Source organism: Scomber japonicus, chromosome 2, assembly GCF_027409825.1.
Source record: "Scomber japonicus isolate fScoJap1 chromosome 2, fScoJap1.pri, whole genome shotgun sequence".
Classification (NCBI taxonomy): domain Eukaryota; kingdom Metazoa; phylum Chordata; class Actinopteri; order Scombriformes; family Scombridae; genus Scomber; species Scomber japonicus.
The window spans coordinates 2,898,586-2,916,701 of NC_070579.1; the positions used below are offsets into that span (position 1 = coordinate 2,898,586).

General features: G+C 39.5%; 2 protein-coding genes across 2 annotated transcripts; one reads left to right on the top strand and one right to left on the bottom strand.

The window, feature by feature from the left end:
- The first annotated feature begins 344 nt into the window (after window positions 1–344).
- Window positions 345–16,288, top strand: tbce (tubulin folding cofactor E). Its single transcript, XM_053333722.1, has 15 exons — window positions 345–704; window positions 1,154–1,238; window positions 1,476–1,640; window positions 1,870–1,955; window positions 2,627–2,829; window positions 3,947–4,023; window positions 6,154–6,246; window positions 6,527–6,591; window positions 6,986–7,050; window positions 8,786–8,938; window positions 12,767–12,905; window positions 13,324–13,392; window positions 13,478–13,537; window positions 13,674–13,765; window positions 15,168–16,288. The coding sequence occupies exons 1-15, from the start codon at window positions 584–586 to the stop codon at window positions 15,261–15,263; spliced, it is 1,569 nt and encodes a 522-aa protein (XP_053189697.1). The 5' UTR covers window positions 345–583; the 3' UTR covers window positions 15,264–16,288.
- Window positions 9,604–11,329, bottom strand: LOC128373374 (E3 ubiquitin-protein ligase TRIM39-like). Its single transcript, XM_053333681.1, has one exon. It carries the CDS (start codon window positions 11,327–11,329, stop codon window positions 9,686–9,688), a length of 1,644 nt encoding a protein of 547 aa, XP_053189656.1. The 3' UTR covers window positions 9,604–9,685.
- Window positions 16,289–18,116: the final 1,828 nt, after the last annotated feature.

The following is an 18,116-nucleotide window of genomic DNA, read 5'->3' on the forward strand; positions in this document are numbered from 1 at the left end:
AGAACAAAGGTTCCTTCCGCTTCTTCTTCCTCTCTGATTTCACACTGCCACCTGCTGTTCAGTGTGAAACATTACAGAGCTTTAAATGCTTCAGGTTAAATAAAAGTAAGATAATAATAATAATAAAAATAATAATAGTGCATTTTATTTAAAGTAACATCTTTAAAATAAACTTTTAAACGATTTTTTATAGTAGAAATAAGAGTTTAAATCGGATTAAAGCTCGGTGATGAAGGCGGAACGGTGTTACGGCAAATCTGGTGCATCGTCGGAAACGTTCCACTTCCGGTGACCAGGTGCAGTGAATGTTTTGGTCAGTTAGCTTCGATGCTAACACCCGGCAGCAGTTACACTACGTCACAGGTACATTTAACTGTTATTTTATTAAAGTAGGATATAATTAGACATTTATTTTATCACTTTAAGGAGCCGAGTGAGATTAATAAACTTTATAAATATTTAGTTATTGTGTGATTTAACTCAAACACACACTAATGTACCGGTGTTAGCTGGTATAGCTGGTAGTTCTCCACCGGGCCTCTCAGAGTTTCTCCCCGGGCTAGGAGCGTCTTTCTCCGGGTAGATGGGAGTCGACGGGCCGCTGGAGGAGCCGGGGCTGCCGGAGGAGCCGTTGGGAAGGCGGGTTTCCTGCGGAGAGGAACGGGCAACGGTCCGATACGTGGGGCCGGTACCACCGACAGCAGGTCCGGTTAATATTATTACACATTATTAGTCTTTAATACACATTATTACTCTTTATTTACTTATTTTGACTCATTATTTACTCACTATTCTTCATTTTCACTCATTGTTTACTCATTATTCCTTATTATCCATCACTATTAACTCATTATTCTTCATTATTTACTTACTATTCCGCATTATTCTTAATAATTCCTCAGTATTTACTAATTATCTTTCTTTATTTTCTCACTTTTCCTCATTACTCATCACTATTAGCTCATTATTCCTCACTATTCAGCTTTTATTCCCCATTAACCTCAATATTGACCAGTTATTCCTACTTATTCTTCATTATTCATCAGTATTCACTTATTATTCCTCTTTATTTACTCACTATTATCTCATTATTCAGCAGTAATCCTCAGTATTCACTAATCACCCCTCTATATTTGCTCATTCTTCTCTCCAGGGCTGTGGCTCGGTGTAGAGTGGGATAATCCAGAGAGAGGAAAACATGACGGCAGCCATGAAGGAGTCGTTTACTTCACCTGCAGGTAGATATCATCCAGAGTCTGCTTCTCTTTTAATATCACATTAAAGTCTGAAGACCAGCTCACCTGTGTGGTTCTTTATCTGCAGTGTTGGGAGGAGTTAAAGCCACAGTTTCTTTCTCTTTCATCAAATAAAAAGATTTCTTCGATATTTGTTAATATAATTCAGATAAATAAATATTCTTAGTTTATATTTCTTTGCAGCTTAACTTCAAAGCTTTCTCTCTTGTCTCCTCTCAGACATCCTAAAGGCGGCTCCTTCGTCCGGCCGGCCAAGGTGAGCTTCGGCGTTGACTTCCTGACCGCCGTGCGCCGGCTGTACCACATCGATACGGAGGAAGTGCTGAGCGAGGAAATCTCCATCTCCTCCAAGACGCTGGAGTGGGGGAAGATCAAAGAGAGAAGGTACATATATATACGTATATATATATATATATATATATATATAAATAAAGTGTTAGCTGGCTGTCAGTGTGAGACAGGAAGCTGTTTAATCTGCTTTATTCATTTATCTGTTATTTCAGGTCACATCAGTTTAATAAACTATCATCAGAGTGCAGATCTGAAACATGCTGTGATTATAATTATATTTCTTTGTATTTGGTATAAAAACACTTCTTTTTTCTCTCTGTAGTTTTGAGAGTCTTCCTTCGATGCTGCTGAGTCGCTGTGAGGTGAACGGAGCCGGAGAGAGCGGAGACATCCAGAGAAACACTCCCAGTATCCTTTAAACGGGTTCACTCTACGGATACATGCAGATATTAAACAGAGGCAAGGAAGGAAGAGAAGACAGGAAGGAAGAGAAGGAAGGAAGAGAAGGAAGGATGGAAGGAAGAGAAGACGGGAAAGAAAGAAAGGAAAGATGGAAGGAAGGAAGAGAAGACAGGAAGGAAGGATAGATGGAAGGAAGGAACGATAGATGGAAGGAAGGAAGGAAGAGAAGACAGGAAAGAAAGAAAGGACAGATGGAAGGAATGAAGGAAGGAAAGACAGGTAGAAAAGATGGAATGAACGAAGGAAGAGAAGACAGGAAAGAAAGGACAGATCGAAGGAAGGACAGATGGAAGGAAGAGAAGACAAGAAAGAAAGAAAGAAAGAAAGAAAGGACAGATGGATAGATAGATGGATGGATAGATGGATGGATAGATGGATAGATAGATGGATGGATAGATGGATAGATAGATAGATAGACATCAGTCATTGCTGTCTGGACCAGACGGTTAGGGTCCGGGTTCGGGTCAGGGGTCAGGGGTTAGGAGTTAGGAGTTAGGGATCAGGGGTTAGGGGTTAGGAGTTAGGAGTTAGGAGTTAGGAATCAGGGGTTAGGGGTTAGGAGTTAGGAGTTAAGGGTCAGGGGTCAGGGGTTAGGGCTCTTTAACGGCAGCGATCAGACGTGCGATGGCTGGATCTGAGTCGGACTCTTCTGAGTTGCTGGGAAGACGTAGCGGCCGTCACGCAGCAGCTGCAGCAGCTGGAAGGACTTCAGCTCAGCTACAACCGGCTGTGTTTGACCTCTGACCCCTCGGCCCTCCGCCAGGCCTTCAGCAGCCTCAAGGTCCTCGCTCTGATTGGCTGTGACCTCACCTGGGCTCAGGTACGCATCACTTCCTGTCACTTCCTGTTCAGCTCTTTATCATCAAAAATAAAATACAGTTACATTTCACTAACTCTGAATTAGGTATTATTAGTTATACCTTTTATATAAACATGAATATTTACATTAACATTATTTAGATGTATTTGATTTTATTTATGTTAAATAAATAATAATAAATAAAGAATAATACTTAAATAATAAACTGTTTGTTTTATATCTACAAAAATGTAAATTATATAAAATCATCCGTCAACCTCAGGAGAGCTCTGGATGGTCAATATGGGATATTTTATTTTATTATATTATATTAAATTATATTATGTTATATTAAATTAAATTAAATTAAATTATATTATATTATATTATATTATATTATATTATATTAAATTAAATTAAATTATATTACATTGTATTTTATTATATTATATTAAGTTATATTTTATTATATTAAGTTATATTTTATTATATTATATTGTACTAATAAATAATCGTTATATTAAAAGTACATACATTTATTACCATTTTTATTCAAGTTTAATGTTAATTAATTTTTTATTTCAGTAAAAATGTAAATAAGAAATACAAAACAAACTATATGAATAATAAATATATAAACCTGAATATTTATATTATCTGGAGTGAAATTATGAAAAAATCAATAAAGGAAAACATTTATATAAAAGCAAAATAATTTACATTAACAGTATTTATAAATATTATATATATATACATTTATTTGTTCTGTGTGTGTTAATATATTTGGGTTAAATGTGATTATTTTATAATTTATAGCCAATATGTTTCTATATTACATTTACATGGCAGAAAAAAGTCAAACCTTTAAAACCAGAAATATTTATTATTTTAAACATATTTTATAAACAGTAGCAGTCAAAAGTTTGGACACTTTCACATCAATGAGAAATTTTCCAAACTTTTCATTGAAAGTTCCATCTATCCTTCCTTCCTTCCTTCCTTCCTTCCTTCCTTCCCTCTGTTTAATATCTGCATGTATCTGTAGAGTGAACCAAGAAAGTTTCCAAACGTTTCGCTGCTGCTGTTTATGTATCTTTGTATTTAATAATCTCTGCACTCCAACCCCTCCCGTGCTCAGGTGCTGGAGCTCAGCCAGATGTGGCCTCAGCTGGAGGATCTGTGTGTGGAAGAGAACGACATCACTGAGCTGCAGAGGTACTCAATAGCTGGCCTGCTGGGAAACTTTCCATGGGAAGTTATGATGGGAATTATGGGAATATTGCAAATTGGAAACTTTAGATGGGAAGTTATGATGGGAATATTGTAAATTGGAAACTTTAGATGGGAAGTTATGATGGGAATTATGGGAATATTGCAAAAAGGAGACTTTCCATGGGAAGTTATGATGGGAATTATGGGAATATTGCAAATTGGAAACTTTAGATGGGAAGTTATGATAGGAATATTGCAAATAGGAAACTTTAGATGGGAAGTTATGATGGGAATTATGGCAATATTACAAATAGGAAACTTTCCATGGGAAGTTATGATGGGAATTATGGGAATATTGCAAATTGGATACTTTCCATGGGAAGTTATGCTGGGAATTATGGGAATATTGCAAATAGGAAACTTTCCATGGGAAGTTATGATGGGAATTATGGGAATATTGCAAATTGGAAACTTTAGATGGGAAGTTATGATGGGAATATTGTAAATTGGAAACTTTAGATGGGAAGTTATGATGGGAATTATGGGAATATTGCAAAAAGGAGACTTTCCATGGGAAGTTATGATGGGAATTATGGGAATATTGCAAATTGGAAACTTTAGATGGGAAGTTATGATAGGAATATTGCAAATAGGAAACTTTAGATGGGAAGTTATGATGGGAATTATGGCAATATTACAAATAGGAAACTTTCCATGGGAAGTTATGATGGGAATTATGGCAATATTACAAATAGGAAACTTTCCATGGGAAGTTATGATGGGAATTATGGGAATATTGCAAATTGGATACTTTCCATGGGAAGTTATGCTGGGAATTATGGGAATATTGCAAATAGGAAACTTTCCATGGGAAGTTATGATGGGAATTATGGGAATATTGCAAATTGGAAACTTTAGATGGGAAGTTATGATGGGAATATTGTAAATTGGAAACTTTAGATGGGAAGTTATGATGGGAATTATGGGAATATTGCAAAAAGGAGACTTTCCATGGGAAGTTATGATGGGAATTATGGGAATATTGCAAATTGGAAACTTTAGATGGGAAGTTATGATAGGAATATTGCAAATAGGAAACTTTAGATGGGAAGTTATGATGGGAATTATGGCAATATTACAAATAGGAAACTTTCCATGGGAAGTTATGATGGGAATTATGGGAATATTGCAAATTGGATACTTTCCATGGGAAGTTATGCTGGGAATTATGGGAATATTGCAAATAGGAAACTTTCCATGGGAAGTTATGATGGGAATTATGGGAATATTGCAAATTGGATACTTTCCATGGGAAGTTATGCTGGGAATTATGGGAATATTGCAAATTGGAAACTTTCCAAGGGAAATTATGCTGGGAATTATGGCAATATTGCAAATTGGAAACTTTCCAAGGGAAGTTATGCTGGGAATTATGGGAATATTGCAAATTGGAAAGTTTAGATGGGAAGTTATGCTGGGAATTATGGGAATATTCCAAATTAGAAACTTTCCAAGAGGAGTTATGCTGGGAATTATGGGAATATTGCAAATTGGAAACTTTAGATGGGAAGTTATGATAGGAATATTGCAAATTGGAAACTTTCCAAGAGAAGTTATGATGGGAATTATGGGAATATTGCAAATTGGAAACTTTCCAAGGGAATTATGGGATTTAACTGGAAATTCATAAGCAGACATGCAAATTAATATTTTTTTAACATTTTGACTGATTAAACTGACTTTAATAAATTCTTTAATTGAACAACAGAAACATGAATGTTGAGTAAAATATTCCCTATAATGTTTTTCTTCAATAGCAATTATGGGAATATTCCAAGTTGGAAAGTTTAGATGGGAATTATGGGAATTAATGGGGCTAAACTGGAAATTTTGGGTAATTTATACAAACTGTATCTGTATATCTGTAACTGTATATAAATATAAATATAAAACTTTTTTACTGATTTAATTTATAATAAATTCTTAGAGATATTCAACTGTATTTACATTAAATCTGCTTGTTTTAACCAACATTATGCTACAAGATGTTTTTATTTTAACTGTATTTAAGTTCCCTGTTACAGCTCAACATGCAGTTTAGTACAGTGAGTCTCCTGATGTGATGTGTTTCAGACCGGAGGGAGTCCTGCAGTCTCTGAAGAGTCTGAGTCTGTCCAATAATCCTTTAAAGGAGGACAGCATGCTCAGTATCGCTGCTCTGCCCAGGTACACGACACACTGCTCATATTTACACTGTAATTATAACAAATACAGAAATAATAATAATTCATAAACAAAAATCTGTCACATCTCTTCCAGCTCTAGGTAGTTTATTCTGCTCAGCAAAAACCTTTCAGACTGATTCTATAAATAAAGAAATGCTGCATATGAATGAATGAATATCTGCTGCCAACGTCACTGAAATGTTTGTTTCAGTTAGTTTGTTGACAGTGAAGCTTGTGTGAGGAAGAAGAAATGTTTATTTATAGTGTTTGTTTGGTCTCAGACTGGAGCAGCTCAACGTGTCAAACACCGGACTGTCTGTTATCCGATTCGATGACGTTCCTCCTGGTAAAATCACAACATCTACTGTTTAATCTGAATTATATCTCTTTTATTTCATTTCACTTTTGTCTTTTTAATCTATTTTATCCAAATTTTCACTTTAACTTTGAATAAACTTGTTTTCTTCGAATTCTCGCTTATTTTTAATTATTTATTTATTATTTTCACTTTATTTCACTTTATTTCCATTTTTAAACATTTTTATCATCATTTTCTCTTAAATGTCTCAATATTTTCTCTTTTCTTTGTATTTGTTCTTAGTTTTTATTCCTTTTTCTTCATGTCGTCTTATTATCAACACTTTGAACTACATCAACCTGAATGAAAGCTGCCTGTATCAATAAAGTTTGATTGATTGAATTAAACAGCAGCTGATAATAATCCTGTTTAAACACTGCAGGATCTCAGACAGCCATGTTTCCTGCTCTGAAGATTCTCAACCTGGACAACAACAACATCACTGAGGTCAGTAGATAAACAACAAGATCTTCCTACTCTTTATTTAACTGTTTCTGGATTTAAGGAAACATCAGTTGAGTGTTTTCTCACTGAGCTCTCAGAGAAGCATCATTCCTCTGCTGCTTATTCTGGGGCGGGTCGCAGGGGCAGCAGCCTAAGTAGAGAAGCCCAGACTTCCCTCTCCACAGCCACTTCGTCCAGCTCTTCCCGGGGGATCTCCTACCGGTGGGACATGCCCTGAACACCTCACCAGGGAGGCGTCCGGGAGGCATCCTGACTAGATGCCCGAACCACCTCATCTGGCTCCTCTCAACACGGAGGAGCAGCGGGTCTACTCCGAGCTCCCTCCGGATGACCGAGCTTCTCACCCTATCTCTAAGGGAGAGCCCAGCCACCCTACGGAGGAAGCTCATTTCGGCCGCTTGTACCCGCGATCTTGTTCTTGTTCTTCATGACCAGAGGTGAGGGTAGGAAGAAAGATCGACTGCTAAATCCAGAGCTTTGCCTTTCGGCTCAGCTCTCTCTTCACCACGACGGATCCGTGCAGAGTCCGCATTACTGCAGACGCCGCACCGATCCGCCTGTCGATCTCACGCTCCATCCTTCCCTCACTCGTGAACAAGACCCCGAGGTACTTGAACTCCTTCACTTGGGGCAGGATCTCATTCCCGACCCAGAGAGTACACTCCACCCTTTTCCAGTTGAGAACCATGGACTCGGATTGGGAGGTGCTGATTCTCATCCCGGCCGCTTTACACTCTGCAGCGAACCGATCTAGTGAGAGCTGGAGGTCACGGTCTGATGAAGCCAACAGGACCACATCATCCGCAAAAAGCAGTGACCCAATCCTGAGGTCACCAAACCGGAACCCCTCAATGCCCTGGCTGCGCCTGTCCATAAAGACTATGAACAGGATCGGTGACAAAGGCCAGCCCTGGGGGAGACCAACCCTCACCGGAAACAAGTCCTCCACTGATTTCCTCTCCTGAGACGCCGGATGGTGGTCCAGTACCTCTTCGAAGCCGCCCAGAAGTCGTTCTCCACGGCCTCACCGAACTCCTCCCATGTCCTGGTTTTTGCCTCAGTGACCGCCGCAGCTGCACTCCGCTTGGCCTGCCAGTACCTGCCTGCTGCCTCCGGAGTCCCACAGGCTAATAAGGTCCTATAGGAACGGCAGGCACCGACCACCTTGCGGCCACAATGGAGGCACGGAACATGGCCCACTCGGACTCCATGTCCCCCGCCTCCCTAGTTACACGGTCAAAGTTCTCCCGGAGGTGGGAGTTGAAACTCTCTCTGACAGGAGACTCTGCCAGACGTTCACAGCAGACCCTCACAATGCGTTTGGGTCTGCCAGGTCTCACCGGGGCGGTGAACCGCGGGTCCAGGCAAGGGAAACAAAGGACCATATATGTTGTCCATCATAAGGGGTCTTGTGAGCTATGCTTTGTCTGGTCCCTCCCTCTGGACGTGTTTGCCCCCAACAACTGGGGTCATTGGGACACGCAAACCCCTCCACCACAATAAGGAAGTAGCTCAGGGAGGGCTCCCAGAGAAGCAGAATCGATAAACCTCCTCCAGAGCTCCAGATGTGCTTTAAAACATATTCTCTGATATCTTTTTTAATTCTCTCTCTCTCTCTCTCTCTCTCTCTCTCTCTCTCTCTCTCTCTCTCTCTCTCTCTCTCTCTCTCTCTCACTCTCTCTCTCTCTCACTCTCTCACTCTCTCTCTCTCTCTCAGTGGTCGGTGGTTGACGAATTATCCAAATTAAAAAGTTTAGTTCAGCTTTCGTGTCGCAGCAACCGGCTGGTCAGCAGTGATGGAAATGTCAAAACAGCCAATCAGCTGCTCATCGCCAAACTGGGACAACTGGTCGTCCTCAACAGCTGTGAGGTGAGTTCAACCTGTGTGTGTCAGCGGTGGAAAGTAACTAAGTACTTTTTACTGTAGTACAGTTTGAGGTACTTGTACTTTACTGTAGTACAGTTTGAGGTACTAGTACTTTACTGTAGTATTTCCATGTGATGCTACTTTCTACTCCACTACATTTATTTAACAGCTTTAGTTACTTTTCAGATGCAGATTTGACACAATGGATAATATAACAAGCTTTTAAAATACAACACATTGTTAAAGATGAAACCAGTCAGCAGTGTGTAGTCGGCTCACATTTCAGATGTCTATGAGTTGTTAACAGCTCCACCAAATACTGATTCTTCCCTCTAAACTTCTCACATGCTTTCATTTCAATAAATGTTCAAATGATCCAATATTCATCATATCATTCATATCATTCCTTGTCCAATATGGGGTTAGACACATTTGTGTATCAGAACTTTGTTTTGTATTCAGCATGAATACATACATTAAGTATTTAAATATTTCATTGAAACAGTGATAGTATTTTTACAAACCAGATTTTGTACGTGTATTTAAGGATATGTTACATACTGAAAAGCAAAAAGGAATAACCAGAAACAGAGAAAAACTGCAGAGTTTAAACATATTAATTATCCTGATAACAACAAGTTCACACTGTACATTACTGCTGAATATACATTTGTTACCATAATTAACTGAATCTTTTCATTTAGAATTGATCAGTTTTGGTCTCTAATCAATCAGCATCCTGGTATTGACTCAGACAGTTTGATTGACAGGACAGATGATCAGAGGGGCGGAGTTTATACCACCATAATTAGGACCAAGACTGAAGTATGGGTAAAGTTTCTCAGTGAAGGAGCAGCCAGTAAAGGAGTAGATAAGAGCTGCAGCATCTACGTCATAAAAGGAGACCAGACCCTCCTCATAATCCACAAACACCCCCACCTTCTGAGGAGGAGACTCTAGAGAGAGATGGACTGGAGTGTTGTTACAACCTTTGTACTCATTTCCATTTCTCAATCGTATAGTCCAGAAACCATTCTGAGGTGTCAGTGTGATTTTTCCCTTCCTGTCGATCGACTCTCTGGCCACTCCTGAAGACCAGTCAGTCTTCTCTTTAACCTGAACCTCAAAGTAAAATCTGCCTGAAGACAAACTCTGCTTTCCTAAAACAATACAATAACGTGAAAATCTCTTTGGGTTGTCTGGGAGATTCTTCTTCTTCACATCACCATAATATACTTGTTTCCCATCATGAGACAGGATGAGTTGAGGATGTGCTGTATCAGGATCAAGAGTCACATCCACTGCATACTGCTGGACCCTCTTCAGCTTGACTTCAGCGAACAGCTTCTTCTTCTGTTTACTGAGCGTCTCCTCCAGCTGAGCCACAGCTTTCACCACAGTCCCCTCATATGATGGACGGACGCTGACCACTGTCCAGTCTTTGGTGGGTGGAGCAGCTTTCAGGGACGGGAAGTTTTGGAGGAGGTGGAGGTGGTCTTCAGAGTGTGAGAGCTTCTCCACCTCAGAGCGTCTCTTCTTCAGCTCAGAGATTTCCTGTTCCAGCTCTTTGATGAAGTCTTCAGCCTGTTTCTCTGTTGTTCTTTGCTTCTCTTCAATCGTCTCAATGAGCTCATTCAGGCTTCTCTCAACAGACTCCTTCAGAGCGGTGAAGACCTGAACACCTTCTGCTTTCTCTCTGTCTGCAGCTTCCTTACTGAGGTCAACTGAGTGTTTGATCTCTTGAATCTTCAGTCGTCTCTTCTGGATCATCTCCTGAATTTCAGCCTCTGTCTTCCCCAGCTCTGCCTTCTTTCCTTCATATTCTTCTTTCAGAGGAACAAACTCATGTGTCTTATGGTCTAAAACAGAGCAGAGCATGCAGACACATGTCTGGTCGGTCTTACAGAACAGCTCCAGAGGTTTATCGTGCTTTATACACATCCTGTCTTCCAGGTTCTCCACAGGGTCCATCAGCTGATGTCTTTTCAGGCCTGGCTTTGTCAGATGAGGCTCCAGGTGAGTCTCACAGTAGGAGGTCAGACACACCAGACAGGACTTCAGGGCCTTCAGTTTGGTTCCAGTACAGACGTCACAGGGAACTTCTGGTTTGGCAGCTTGTTGCTCTGAGCTGCTGCTGCTGGCTTTCTGTTGAGCTTCCTGTCTGAACTGAGCAACCATCTCAGAGATGAATGTGTTGATGTGAAGTTTAGGTCTTGTGTAGAAAACCTCTTTACACAGTGGACACAGGTATATGTCATCACTGTTCCAGTGTTCATTGATGCAGTTTTTGCAGAAGTTGTGTCCACATGGTGTGCTGACTGGATCAGTGAACACATCCAGACAGATGGAGCACCGAAACTGATCTTCAGATCTCAGACAGCTGGCAGCAGACATATCTACACATGTAGAGTGAAAGAAGAGAAGGTCATTATCATTGTATTTGCATTAACATACCATTAACATGCCATGTTTCAATTGGGCTGGAGACACTTTCATCAAATCAAGATGTGAGCAATCTCCAGGACTTCACAGCCAGGTTAAAGTCTTTGTTCTCCTTTAATGTTGGACGTGTGCTGGTTTGTACAAACTACAGTCAGAGACTCATCTGCAGCTCTTTATCTAACAGCTCATTGTGGCTGTTTGTGCTTTTACTATTACTCAATACAATCTGATCCACTGATAAAATATCACAGAATATGTTCATATCTTGTTGTAGAGAAGAATTATTATTGAAGAATCTCACTGCTAACAAAGCTTTTGCTGACTTGATGACAAAACACATTTTACTTCCTGTTGCTGCTTCACAATAAAAGCATCCTGCTGGGTCACCAGTGAAAAGCTTTTAATGTGAAACAGCTACAGGAAACAGAATGTGTCTGCAGGAAGTAATCAATAAATAGTCAAAGATCAGGAAATAGCAGTGAAGCTAAACTCCAAACCACAGAGGTTCAGTTACACTTTACAAAAGTCCTGAGAACTGACAGAGACTTAAAAACACTCAGTGTTTTTTACTGAGTCTGTAAAAGCAGCTGCAGTTATACTGTAAACAATCTCACAAGTGTCAGTATGAAATGAAAAGAGATGAACTTCCTGTCTCCTGTGTTAAAGCTGGTTGTTGAAACATTAAATATGATCAGTTGTACTCACCAGTGTTTGGCAGAGACTCTGCTGTGTTGTTGAGAAAGACTTGATGAACTCAGTTTCATTTATATTTGGACAGAAGTGGAGAGACTCGACAGCAGCTCTTTTCCAGTGTTGCTCCTTCCTGTCATTAAAAGTTTTATTGTCAGATATCATGGAGCAAAGGTTGTTCTGTATCTAACAGATGGGAGGAGTTAGACATGTGAAAAGGTGATAATAAAGACAGTTGGACTCGCACAAAACTGAAAGGTCATTTTGCTAAGAGACAATATGAAATTAAGTTTCATGTTAAAACCTACAGCACATTGTTAAAGATGAAACCAGTCAGCAGTGTGTAGTCGGCTCACATTTCAGATGTCTATGAGTTGTTAACAGCTCCACCAAATACTGATTCTTCCCTCTAAACTTCTCACATGCTTTCATTTCAATAAATGTTCAAATGATCCAATATTTCAGCAAAAATCAAAGATTGGAGAAAAAGTCCAAAAACTGAAAACACATTTGTGTATCAGAACTTTGTTTTTTCTTCTTTCCCATTAATCATCTCAGCAGCCCTCACATTTATCTGCTGACCCTTTGGAGGGGCCCCACCCCTAGGTTGGGAACCACTGGACTAAACTAGCTAACTGTATATGAAGTAGTTAGTCTGCGTGTGTGATTGATTGAACTTGTTGCCATGGTTACCATCAGGTCCACGCTGAGGACCGGAGGGGGGCGGAGCTCGACTACATCAAGATGTTTGGGGAGGAATGGTTGAAGGCAGGGGGGCGGAGTCAGGTCAGCACCCAGTTCACCTGTCAGCACCCTCGTTACCTGAGCCTCATCGACAGTAAGTCCCGCCCACAGCTCACCATCGGCTCAGCTGATTGGTTGAAAGTTTATTTATAGGTGTTGAAAGTCTTGAGAAGCTGCAACTGGACAATTTTTGATTGTTTTGTTTAAAAAATGTTTGAAGGAAAACATGTTGAAGTGAAAAGATGACTAAAATATGAACTACTCATGTTTAGATTGCACATTTAGATAATAATAATTCATTTTAGGCCACATCGTCTCCGCTGTTTTTTAAATTATACTTTCAATCTTTGGCCTTTGTGATTTTAAAATAAGTCTTAATTTGCTTTCTGTGGTTTTAAAGTCTCAAAGCAGATTATAATTGATAATTTTCATAATAATGTATCAAATCACAACGTGTAATATCCAAACTGTAAGTGATGAGGATGCTGATGAAGGTTGTCGTGTTTTTTCAGAGTATGGAGCTCCAGAGGAAGGCGAGCTGAAGAAGCAGCAGCCGTTTGCTCTCAAGAATCAGCTGATAAGTCAGTCCCGCCTCCTTCTGCTTTCTGCTCTTTATTTATACAGGAAATTAGACATTTTCTGAACATTTATCTTTTTTCCCTCCAGAGATTATGTTTGTGTTTCCTGATGACGCCGACCGGAAGCCGATTGAGAAGAAACTTCCAGGTAAAACAGTAGAGAAGTAAAGACATAAACTACAATATGATTCTCTTTTCTATCTAACACTTTATTGAGATTAACTGAGCCGACCTTTCCAGATTACAAATTAAACAAATATGAAATAATGTGGTCTCCTCTGCAGCCTCCATGGTTGTTCAGAAGGTGAAGGGACTCCTGTACAGACTGCTGAAGGTTCCTGCAGCAGATCTGAAGCTCACCTACACCAGTCCCAAGGTAACACCTGCACAGCCACAGTGTTACAATAACATGCTGCAATGGAAAGATTTAAACCATCTTCTTTTTGTCTCCTATAGCAACATATCTGCTCTGTAAATCTTTGTCCTGTGTTCTCCTTTTAAAACAATCTGAAACCAAAGGAGAGGAATTTATATGATGTTTTTAAGACTTTATTTCCATACAACAAATCAAATCTTTGCATACAGTGGTAACGCATTTTTATCAAAGGTCACACTGAGCCTGATTGCATCCTGATACACAACACAAAAGCCCCAGACTCTGAACAACAACTCACATCAGCTTTCCTGCTAAATTCTTATCTAACTTACAAACATGAACAGGTCTTATAGTCCTTCAGAGCCTACGTCACTGTGACGTCATGACTTTGGCTGGAGGCAAAACAAAGGGAAGCTTGAGGCGAACGCTGGCACTGTAACTTGCGAAAATGTCGTCTTGCTGTGTTTTTGGGTGCCAAAACCGCAATAAAAATATGAGATGTGGGTTAACGTTTCTTACTTACCCAGCCATGCATGTGCAGTTTGCCGTCAAGATGGAACTGCGTCTCCTGTTTACGATAGCCCATACCTGGACTTGTCTTCTGCCCTTGTCATTGACTGAGTAACACTTCAGACCGCACGACACAAAAGTCATCGTGCAAATCTTGAACGTGTCCATTCAAGACATACAACAACAAATCAAATCTTTGCATACAGTGGTAACGCATTTTTATCAAAGGTCACACTGAGCCTGATTGCATCCTGATACACAACACAAAAGGCCCAGACTCTGAACAAAAACTCACATCAGCTTTCCTGCTAAAGTCTCCTTCTTATCTAACTTATAAACATGAACAGGTTCTTGTTCTGTATCTTATCATCTTAAAAAAGCCACCAAACAAACATTAACCAGAGAAAACAGCACCAGTAACAATCAGACTAGGTAGATAATTAGTAGCTTGTAAACGTACCTGCAAATATCACTTTGATTTGGTTCTTTGGTTCTCACATTGTCTGTCTATGACTTGTAGCCTGTCAGCAGCTGTCAATCAAATACAGACACTTGACACACTGATATTTCCAACTGGAGAGACCAACTTATAGCTTTTGTTCTTGTAATCTTGTTGGCATTGTGAGACACTTCATAGACTCTGTTGATGGTTTTATAGCAGGTTTTTTTTCTCTCTTATTTCTCTACAACGAATCAAATCTATGCATACATCGGTAACACATTTTTATCAAAGGTCACACTGAGCCTGATTGCATCCTGATACACAACAACTCACATTGGCTTTTCTGCTACAGTGTCCATCTTATTGAGCCTTTACCAACATGAAGCAGCCTTCAGATCAGATTTCTCATGGTCTCTGTTGATGGTTTTATGGGTTTTTTCCTCTCTGTAGATGTTGGGGACAGAGTTTGAGATCGACAGCGACCTGAAGACTCTGCAGTTTTACTCCATAGAGGACGGAGACCAGATGTTGGTCCGCTGGTCCTGACCTGAGCAGCATCAGAGACTTCCAGGACTGAACCTCAGCTGTTAGACTGACGTTGTCCCTCTGTGTCTCTGCTGTAGAGGACACACAGACTCACACTGAGAGGTGGATTCACTTCTAAATGACTGATGACGACTTTAAAACTACAAACATAGAATAATTTGTGGCTTTTCTTCAGGACTGCGCTTACAATCACACACGGAAATGAACTTAAGCTTTAAAAGAGTCATTTAATGAATTAACCAGTAGACTTTTCACGCTTAACTTATCAATGTTTGCTTTGGTTTACGTTTGTTCAGTTAAATTTAGAAGTGTTAGAAGGCAGATTCAGACTGAGCTGTGACACAGGAGTGCCTTGTTATTAATTTATTACCATTAACTGACATGAGCTGAGCAACTATGTCAAAGTCAGTAATGTTTCCAACCAACTAATTTTCACTTTGCGCATAAAAAAACTGGAATGGAAACGCCAGAAATTCAGAAAAAAAAGTCAGAATATCAAATGTTAAAAGCCTTGATGAATAAATGATGATGTATGTGAATCATGTGACGATGAGGAGACTGTAACTGACAGAAACGTCGTATTCCCATCATGTTTTCCATCATTTGAGCTTCGACTGACGCTCTTTAACCCTTTATTGGGCAAATAATTATATTTGGTAACTTCTTTAAATATCCCAAAATATCCTTCCTTCCTTCCTTCCTTCCTTCCTTCCTTCCTTCCTTTCCTTCCTCCCTGCCTTCTTTCTTCCCTTCCTCTTTTCCTTTCTCCCTCCCTCGTTCCTTATTTCCTCCGTCCTTCCTTCCTTTCCTTCCTTCCATCTGTTCTTCCTCCCTCTCTCCTTCTCTCCTCCCTTCCTTCTTTCCTTCCTCCGTCTTTCCTTCCTTCCTTCCTGTCCTTCCTTCCATCTGTTCTTCCTCCCTCCCTCCTTCTCTCCTCCCTTCCTTCTTTCCTTCCTCCATCCCCCTTTCTTCTTCCTTCCTTCCTTCTTTCTTCCCTTCCTCCCTCCCTCCTTCTCTCTTTCTTTCCTCCCCCCTACCTTCCTTCCTTCCTTTCCTTCCTCCGTCCTTCCTTCCCTCCCTTCCTTCCTTCCTTCCTCCCTTCCTTTCAATGAGTGTCCTATAAAGGGTTAAATGGCGTCATCTCGTTGTTTTCTTCTGCGATGGTTTAGTGGCACCGACTGGATGATTGGTGCCACTTTCTGTTTATCTCATTACATTCACAGGGGATGGGAGGATTCCCCGATCTACATTAATGTTCACGATGAAATTACCCCGATCGAAATGAGCTGGGATGAAATTCAGAGGCATAGTTTGAAATATCTTTGCATTGTTAATTCATATATAAATATTAACAGAGACAGTTTGCCTTTATTCTTCAGAAATGTGACCAAATAATTTCATTTATGACCAATAATTTGATATTTAGATTGTTATTCCTCCTCTCGTAACTGTTTCTTAAGCGTACTAACAGACTACAGCGAAGTGGTTCACGGCCAAAACGCTGCAGGTTGAACTCACACTCCAGAAATATTGTTCCACACATCGGAAAAAGTGGATTATTAAAGTATTTCGACAGTAATTGTTTGGGTCACAGATCTTGAGTTTGTGAAAGGTTCAGATGTCTTTTTAGAGGCCAAACAAGAAACAGCATAAATAAGACTTACTGCTGTATTACGTCATTTTTGAATTAATTTATGATTTGCTGTTTGCTTAAGAAATAAACTCAAACTCTGTACCATGTTGAATTGCCGAGAATCTTTCTTTTGCATCATGTCGAATCGTATCGTACCACATCACGATGGGGGTGAATCGTATTGTATTGCTTTGACAGTTTATATCTTTAATATATCGGATCATTAGCAGTGTATCGAGGCTCATTTCACAGTGATGGAGAGGCTCATAACTCACATTCACACAACAGGAGTCGATGGAAACAAACATTCACTACAGTTTCTTTTGCTGATTTTCGGGAGATTTGCAGAAATGTTTGCTGCATTTGGACAGGAACCTGAATTTCTGCTTGAATCTCCATTTACTAGCTTTTCTGAACTGTTGGCAAAGGTTAAAAGAACCTTTCGTGCTCAAATACAGAAACTAGTGAGCATCTGTCACCACTGGAAAGTTCTAATGTAATCTAAAGCCATGTGAGCTAAATCCAAGTACAGATGTCTAATGAATCAATAAAGTTGACGACGTGTGCAGGTGTGTGTGCTTTTTTATACAACTTTTCTAGTTTTAATTTTAACAAACTCGATGAAGTGGTGAAAATCTGATAGAAAAATCAGTACTTTTAAGGACTTTGGCTCATGATCAGTAGCTCATGTCTTTGGTTTCTCTTCTACAACTTGCTTGTTTTGTCCAAAGCTGAAAGATATTCAGTTTACTGTCACAGAAGAACCAGAAAATATTCACATTTAAGAAGTTGAAGAAGATAATTTGAGTGTTTTTCTTGAAAAATGTCTCAAATAATTAATCAGTTGATTCATTGATTAGTCAAATGAAAATTAATCACTAACTATTTTTGATAACTGATTAATTATTTTGGGACATTTTCTACTTCAGCTTCTTAAATGTGATTCTGATTTCTTTAGTTCTCTTTGACAGTAAACAGAATTTTAGTTTTGGACAGAACAAGAAATTTGAGTCGTGTTGAGTTTTGAGAAACACTGATTGACATTTTTCACCATTTTCTGATATTTAATGGACCAAATGATTAAATGATTAAATAAATAATGGGCATATTGTTCTCTCTATAATGACAGTAACAGATTTGCTCTTTCACACAAAAAAATCTGACTTCACATTAACTTTATATTCACTCAACCACAAAGTGAACACTATGAAGTCAATATT

Coding starts and splice junctions, on each gene's coding strand:
- LOC128373374 (XM_053333681.1), bottom strand. CDS start 11,329: ATGTCTGCTGCCAGCTGTCTGAGATCTGAAGATCAGTTTCGGTGCTCC.
- tbce (XM_053333722.1), top strand. CDS start 584: ATGGGAGTCGACGGGCCGCTGGAGGAGCCGGGGCTGCCGGAGGAGCCG. Junction 1,956..2,626: donor CATCCAGAGAAACACTCCCA/GTATCCTTTAAA, acceptor GGCAGCGATCAG/ACGTGCGATGGCTGGATCTG. Junction 4,024..6,153: donor GACATCACTGAGCTGCAGAG/GTACTCAATAGC, acceptor GATGTGTTTCAG/ACCGGAGGGAGTCCTGCAGT.